A 9024-nucleotide genomic window follows, 5' to 3' on the forward strand; every position below is an offset into this window, starting at 1 on the left:
GAAAGCTAAAGGGGAACTGAGGAATTTCCGTCACGATTATTCAGCATTGCCAAAAACGGTGTTAGATCCCATCAAACCAATTTACGAAGACCTCAGCAATGACAAATTGTTGGAACGCTGTGTTGGCGGATACACACAAAACAGCAATGAGAGCTTCAACCAACTTATTTGGAAGATAGCTCCAAAAACGATGCACAGCGGGGCCAAAATTGTTAACATTGCTGCATTTCTTGCAACATGCACGTTCAACAATGGTGTCACGTCATTGTTAGAAATTATGAACGTATTAGGAATATCAGTCGGATCGGGCGCGCACTTGTACGCTGCGCAAGAAGACGAAACTCGCATAGCGAAAGCCGAGCTGCAAGCGCAAGAACAGACTAAAGAAGGTCGAATACGGCGCCGACAACAAAATTTAGAAAATATGAACATTCCGTCGACCGTAGAAGACTTACACTATGGGCCTGGTATCGATGATTCCATGTAAGTTGACAAATTTAATGATTTATTCATTCCCAAATTTTCAAACGCGTTTTTCTCAAAACCACGTTTTTCAAATCGGTACCCAAAATTTCTCGAAAACCAATGAACCGATTGCCTTGAATTTTTTTGTGGTTATTCTATACATCATTATCTAGTACTTGTCATTGGGTTTTTTTTTTTCGTTGCTTAGTTTTTGTTTTATAGGCAAAATAATAACTAATTTTTGGTCGAAAAATCGCTATGTTATGTTCAAACGTCCGCCATTTTGTCATAAATCGATATTTTCAAAATCGGCTATGACAAGTACTAGATTATAGTATCTAATTTAATAATCTTTTTGGTTTTTTTGTTTCAGATGATTTTTGAAGAAACGCCAGTGGGTACCGTTTACCCGGATTTTTTTACGGCGATCCAAAGATTATACCACAACCTCGTCAATTTTTGATTTTTTTTAATAAAAAAAAATTGGACATATTCCTGAATGTGTATACTTTTAGATAGAAAAACCCCCAATCCGAAATTTCAAATAGTTTTCCTTAAAAAAATTCACAAAGATGACCTTTTTTTCCGGCTCCTAGGTGTATATCTCCCCTTAACACAAATTGGGATAGGCCGTCCGCTCCGACACTTCGGTTCGGGCCCAGCCAGACAATCGCTACGCAACGCGAAAGGGTGTCGAACCCGATTGGTTCACCCATACCAAATTTTGCCGGCCCCTCTGGGATCGCGGCCACCAAAATATGAGCGATGCCCCAGTACTCAACCCCCAAGTGCGGCAGCTTGTTCTCATCTATCATCAACGTTAATCTAACCACGAATTTTTGCAACAAGACCCGGCATTGCGACAAGACCCGGATTGGCGTTCTTACATTATCGATGGTTCCACTGCTGGCCTGAAGTCCTCCGGTCAGTTCTTGTCTATCTAAGGGCTGCTCCTTTGTCGCTCGCCCTCTCGCTCTCGTCCACTCGCTCGTTGGTCCTATTTCCTCGTGGTGTTCAGAACACACGACTAATGCGATACGGTAATACGGGAAGGAATGTCTTGCCAGGACTTGGGTACCTCTAAATAAAGCTGCCCTCCCCTATACCCATCCGATACTCGGCATCTCTAAAATAATCCTTTTGGAATACCGCCGACATACCAAAAGTTCCTTGCGTTTTATTGCTTTATTTTTTACTTTTCCCTAAAGAACCAAATATTTTCCTAATCTTGAAACCTGTAAAAATTACAACAAACTTAGATATCTGGCTGATATATCACATAGCATCGTAAAATAATTCCTGAAATGCTACATTTTTTGACTGTTAATGTAGTTTGTGACAGCTGAGATCAGCATGTATGAACACATTTAATTTCTCGATTTTCACAATATATTACCAGTATCACTGAGTTTGCTGCATATTTTACGGTTGTAAGAATCATGATAATATACACACTTCACGGAGAAATTGAAAAATAACGCGATAAAACGCAAGTAACTTTCCGAGGTGTCAGGCGAGGCCTAGCGTGAGCCTGGTCTAGTGTCAGCTAATCAGCTACGCTGATACAGCGTTATTTCGTGTTCTCGAAACTACTAGACGCCACTGTCAATTCAGACTTTCTGCGACGAGATAGCAGAGCCTGAGAGCTTCAAGAACACCCGTAATATGTTAAGTTTACGGATTTCTTTGTGCGTTGAAGTTTAATAGCATGTTCGACTGGCTCTAGATTAACCTACTCTGGGTTATTCAGCCCACGTTTATTGGTCGAATAAGTACTTATAAGCTTTATGATTGGCTAATAGAGACTTATAACGTCAATAATCGCTCTCGGAGCGATTAACCCAGGGCCAGTCGAACACGTTATAAGTTTACGTAAAAGTATGGCCATTGTCAGTATTGTATTGTTAGTACTTAACGTAACGTAACATGTTAAGTTTACGGATTTCTTTGTGCGTTGATTTAAGTTTGTTTACATACAGGTTGGCCATTGTTGTCAATACTTAACGTAACGTAATATGTTACGGATGTGCTTGTACGTTGGCTCTTAATATGGTCACAAATAGCTATGAATCTATGTTATCCACATACGATGGCAGCACCAACGGGAACAATGGTTAGGGTATGAGCCGTGACAGCACCTCTAGCCAAGTATTGAAGGAAGGAAAGAATCTATGTTATAAGATATTCTAATCGAATTTGAATGAACATGCAATATACCGTAAAATCAAAGTCTCGAAAAGTTTCAACAATTTCCTAAAGAGTCATAATATCGAAATCCGAATATCGAGACAATTTTCCCAGACAGACCTCCAAGGGGCATTCTAAACGTTCAGAGGACATCTCCACGACGTATCATGGAGTTTTGCATTGTCTGGATCTCGAAATACAATTTTCTCGAAAAAAAATATAACTCCGAAATAGAAATATTGAGACAATATTTCAAAATGACAAAATATCTCTTTTGATTATTACCTATAGTTCTCTTATTTCCTCTACTTGTAAAAAATTAATAATATAATAATAATCAGGATATTGTCTCTTCTCCTCTCTCTCCCTCTCTCTCTCCCCCCCCTCTCTCTCTCTCTCTGTCGCATTCTGATATAATTTTTTTTTTTAATTATGTATGCTTTCAATATTTCGGTAAAATCATATTTTGGAAAGTCATCTCGCATGTACATGTGATATTCGAATCTTGGTATTACAACTTTTTAGGCAATTGTATATGTGTTTTGCTTTTTACGTTTCGATATGTTCGCCTGACACCTCGGAAAGTTACTTGCGTTTTATCGCGTTATTTTTCAGTTTCTCCGTGAAGTGTGTATATTATCGTGATCCTTACAACCGTAAAATATACAGCAAACTCAGTGATATATTGTGAAAATCGAGAAATTAAATGTGTTTATACATGCAGATCTCGGCTATCACAAACTACATTAACAGTCAACAAATTTAGCATTTCAGGAATTATTTTACGAAGCTATGTGATCCATTCTAATTGACCGCCGACATACTACTAACATTTTACTTATTGGCTGTCGAGGATATCATGCCTTTTTAACAAAATTTCTAATAAAAAGAAAAAAGAAGTAAATAAGTGTTAAGGCTTTCCGATATTCAATCATAGATACACTTTCTTTTGTAAAAGAATTATTCGTCCTGTGTATCTCTTACTGATTTATAATGTCCTTTTAGTAAAAAGGAAAAAAAGAAATATAATTTTATACAGCAGTCGTTTTGTGTGTTTGCAGACAGTTGCGAATTTGGATCCAACCATTACTTCTTACTATGTGGTCTCGGAGGGGTTTTGTCCTGTGGTATCACTCACACCATGATCACCCCCTTAGATTTAGTCAAATGTCGAATCCAAGTGGACTCCAAAAAATACAAATCTGTGTTTCATGGATTTCGTGTAATTATTTCTGTTGTCTGTTACTCTTTATAAGTAAATTTTTCCGCAGAGTGTACTTATTATTGGTGCTCATTCTAGATTACACACGCCGAAGATGGCACCCGCGGATTGGTAAGAGGCTGGGCGCCCACCTTCTTCGGCTATTCCATTCAAGGAATGTTCAAATTTGGACTCTATGAAGTTTTTAAAGTTTACTACGCGGCGTTAGCCGGCGAAGAGCTATCTTACGAATACAGAACTACTCTGTATTTGATATCGTCGGCCTCCGCGGAATTCTTCGCGGACATCGGTCTAGCGCCGTTTGAAGCTGCTAAGGTAACGAGTTGCTTGTCATTGAAGTTGATGTCAAAAGTACCTATTCAGATATACACAAATTAAATTCACAAACTTTAAAGCTTAATATAGTTCATTCAATCAGATAGATCGAATGTCAGCTGACGTTAGCCATTGGTCTGTTCTTTTCAGTTGCACTGCTGAACTAGTGATAAGTTGGAGTTAGGAAAAATATACTTGTCTCACTTTAACTTATTGCACCTGTTCAGTAGTGCAGCTGAAGAGAACAGATATATGGTTTGTTCTTTTGCTCTGCACTGCTGCACTGGTGCAATAAGTTAGAGAGAGACAAATATATATCTGTCTCACTCTAACTTATTGCACTAGTGCAGCAGTGCAGAGCGAAAGAACAGACCAATAATTACACTATATTTGACAGTTTGTATTGGGATTCTAGCAACACACTTAGAAAATAACATTGAATCTGTCTGGAAAAACTAACTGTCAAGCTCGCGACGGAGCACGCTTCGTGAACATTGGGCTTTAGAATTAATTTCCTCGAAAAAGACAGCGAAATCTCTTTTATATATATATATATATATATATATATATATATATATATTTTTTTTTTTTTATAAAAATTTATATACATAAATATATATGTATATATATAAATTTGTATAGTATAGTATCTATTTAACAACATATGCGTTGGTACAACAATAAGTTACGTTGAAATCACTATCTGCATTGATATAATAATATCAAGACAACTTATTGTCGATTCAACCGCTTTTTTCTCAATGTTTGTATATGTATATACAGGGTGTCTAAGAACAATCTACGAGGCTCTCGCGAAAACGTAGAGCGGGTCAAGATGAACACAAAAGTCTTATACCGTTTTGCGATATTCGTAATAATAACCGAGAAATTAATTAGAAAGATTAAAGAAAAGCGTGTGCTGAATGGTAGAAGACGGAGCGCTCCAATCACAGCGTGGCTCAGTAATATAGTGCGTGGATATCGGCGCGTGGCGATTGGAAGAACAACGCACTACTGCCTATGCTTATATCGTTGCGTTCCTATGTCTTGCTGCACCGCGCTGAAGTAAGTTGTAGGAGCGCAGCGATATAAGCACAGATAGTGCATTGTTCTTCCAATCGCCACGCGTCGACATCCGCGCGCTATATTATTGGGCTGCATTGTGACTCGAGCGCTTCGTCCTCTATCATTCAGCACATGCTTTTCTTTAATCTTTCGCAATTAATTTCTCGGTTATTATTACGAATATTGCAAAACGGTATAGGACTTTTATGTTTACCGCGACTCGCTCTACATTCTCACGAGAGCTTCGTAGAAGACACGCACACAAATGCTGAAATATGCCCTAGAGATATATTGTATAAAAATCTTTTATACTCAAAGCTTTTTCTATTATGGAAAACTAGCAGAAAAACTATCTTTCTTACTATACAGTATTAACAACTCAATAAAATTATTTAAAAAACGCGAATCTATCTTTATAACTACTGAAAACAAGCTAAACTTTAAATAATCTGGTAGTATAAAATATGTGAACACATACACAAATAATATTATGAGGTACACTCATTTGCAGAATGGTTTGAACATCTTTTTTGACATATTTCGAAACGCAATCGAGACATTTTGAAAAACATAAGAAAATTTTGCTTATGAAGATTACTTAGAAATAAATTATTCTGTGAAATATCGGCTTTGTTCTAAAGTACATCAAAAGAAGTGTTCAAATCATTTTACAGATTTTACGAGTGTACGATCATGGACAGAAAGGTTATTCGTAATTTTTGGGATGAGTTTACAGACTCATCCTAAAAATAATCTTTCTATTCACTACAATGCACATAGACAATATTTTTATATGCTATACGGGATGTCTGATTTTAATCAACGCACTTGAATAACTCTTAACCGTTTCAATGTCATGCAGCACGATCGTGCTATTCTTGTCCCAATCCAAAAGTACCAATCCTCAAGCGCCGCGGTCGCGGCGCGACGCCGAGTACGTATCAAACAAAACAACGCGACCGTGTAAGCTTATCTGGAATTTCTGGGTCGATTGGTCTTCTGAGTCAAATATCTCAAAAATATACACTATAATCAAAAATCTAATGAAAGTTTCCTTATATAATGTTTAATACGCGTATAATTTGCACCAAGTTTAATTAAAATTGGTGCAGACAATGCGGAGATCTCGAAATCTCGCCCGCTAAAAAGCCTTTTTATTTTCGCGCAGATTCTCATTTTTTTCAGACACACGTACGCACGCACACAAGCGAATCAGTTTGTCCATCAAGCCACATTTGCATCGTCAAGCGATTTAGCTTCAGATCACACGTATACGCACGCACACAAGCGACGCGCTTTTGTCCGTCAGATTGCGTTTGTAATATATATAGGCTGCAATAAGCAACATGTTCACGAATTTACGTTAGACTAGAAGAAAAGATTTATAATCGACTATTAGATGTACATATCAAGCTGTAATTACAATTTCAAGTATATTTTCTTATAGTTTTATGTCAATCTGCGCTTGTGAAGTCCGCGATCCGCATTGCAAACATGTAATCTGAATTTAAAATTAATTGGCGAGAAAGAAAAGATTTTCGCAGGTGAACTATTATAAAGACTTCCGTATTGACTGCAATCAGAATGGACATTACGTGTCCAATAAATCGCATATTACGTGTGCAATAAATATTAAATCGATCGATGTATCTTTTCGTATTAAATCGATCGATGTATCTTTTCGTTTAGCGTAAACTTGTAAATAAAATAAAATAATCACTTGAGACCCACACATTTGCAATTACAATTACGAGGTCACTTTATAAGACAGCAAAAATAGCTAAAATTCAAACTGTAATAAATTTCTATGATAATAATAAATGAAAAAGAGAAAGCGATAGAAACTGATGGAATTTGCAGAGAATTTAATTGTTTTCTACCGTAATATATCATTTCACTATATCGAATCCGAAAAAAATAATATCATTGTCTATCTAAGTATACTATTCACAGAATCGAATTCTCTTATTCGTTTCTTATCGTTTCTTTTTCCATAATCATTCATAAATTAACGGAAACTTAGTCAATTATAAAAAATCAATCGTAAATTCACGATTAATACTTTATGTGTGTGTGTTCTCTTTGCATAAGTATCTTATTAAAAAATTAGAATATGCGAAATATTTAGCCATAATGTGTTACAATCTTTAAAATAATACGATAGAAAAATATCCATTCTTGACGTAACGACTCTACGATAGATTACGATGCGCATTCTATGAATTTACAATTGATTTTTTATGATTGACTAGGCTTCCGTTAATTCATAATTATGGAAAAAGAAATGATATGAAATGATCGTTAAGAGAATTCGATTCTGTGAATAGTATACCTAGATAGACAACAATATTATTACTTTTTGTCGTGATTATTTGGAATTAATTCTAATCATATTCCAACGATAGAACTTAGAAATCGATTAAGAGAGTTATAGACTGTACCAATCAGAATGGACGCATTACGTGCACAATAAACATTATATCAATCATGTATCTTTTCGTCTAGCGTAAACTTATAAATAAAATAAAACAATTTCATTGATAAATGTAATAAAGTTCAATGATGATTACGACTGTGTTCCGATATTCACTACTAGTATTGAAGATCTATAGTTTATGTTACGTACACATACAGAGTTTCAGTACTAGTAGTAGATATTGGAACATAGCCTGAGTTCACATTAAAGGAAAAGATACATCACTACATAGAAGAAATTTTATAGTAAAATGTGCTACGAAATTGTCTGTGCACGCTGAAAAAAGTGTAAATTCAATTAGTATGATTGGAATATATTTTGTTGATTAGCAATATTATTAAAACCAATAAGCTAATAATTAAATGGCATAACTTATTGGTTTTTATAATAGTGCTACTGAATCAACAAAATATTTCCAATCACATTGATGTGACTGAATTTACATTTTTTTTGTGCACCTCCCTATCATAAATAAATACTCTTGCACGTTATTTATTATTAAAAATCTTTATTTTATTTTATGAGTTTATATATATATATATATATATATATATATATATATATATATAATTTTTAATTTATAACATCTTATTAGCAGTATAAATGCTATGAAGAATAGAACATTATATATGTGTAAAAATACGATGCAAAATATGTAATTATACGAATATAAAGATCCAGTCAAATCATGTTCTATTATTTCAATTACCAGAAAAATTAGAAAAATCATATACTTTACAAGAATTAATAGAATATAATTTTACAAGTTGGACAAATAATGAAAAAATATATACTCATTGTGGAGAAAACACAGTAATTGAAAAATAAGAGATAATAACAATAAAAAATATTTTCATTTTAAAATTATGGTTATTTAAAACCGCTAATAACAAAATGTTTAAAATTACAAATTTAAGAATTAAAGATGTATCTACGTCAAAAGTACGTATAGGCACAGATATATATAAAATTATTAGTGCAATTTTCCACAATGGTAAAAGTATAACTAATGGGCATTATAAAAGCGTTGTACGTAATAAGCACACAGAATGGATTTCAGTTAATGATTCCACAATAAAAAAATGCAGTTGGCCACGAAATTCCAAGGATGTATACGTTTTCTTTGCTGAAAAAGTAATGTAAAAGACTGTACCTAAATAATCTACACAAAAAGCAATGAGATCATACAGTCTTTACAAAAGAAAAAAAAGACGCCAAGTACGTATAAAAAAAAGTACCAAAACAAAAAGTACCAAACAAGAAAAACCAATACAAAAGTTATCAAAACAAAAAC

General features: G+C 34.6%; 1 protein-coding gene across 2 annotated transcripts in view; it reads left to right on the forward strand.

The window, feature by feature from the left end:
• LOC116845775 (phosphate carrier protein, mitochondrial) overlaps positions 1–9024 on the forward strand; it is a 20009-nt gene that overhangs the window by 5273 nt on the left and 5712 nt on the right. For both annotated transcript variants that reach the window (XM_032818849.1, XM_032818850.1), the window contains 2 exons: positions 3714–3874; positions 3953–4189. In XM_032818849.1, the coding sequence (XP_032674740.1) occupies positions 3714–3874; positions 3953–4189 (398 nt within the window). The remainder of the gene's footprint in view (positions 1–3713; positions 3875–3952; positions 4190–9024) is intronic.

This window comes from Odontomachus brunneus, unplaced genomic scaffold (genome assembly GCF_010583005.1).
Source record: "Odontomachus brunneus isolate Ranch 3 - 2012 unplaced genomic scaffold, Obru_v1 Obru_scaffold_057, whole genome shotgun sequence".
Taxonomy (NCBI): Eukaryota; Metazoa; Arthropoda; class Insecta; order Hymenoptera; family Formicidae; genus Odontomachus; species Odontomachus brunneus.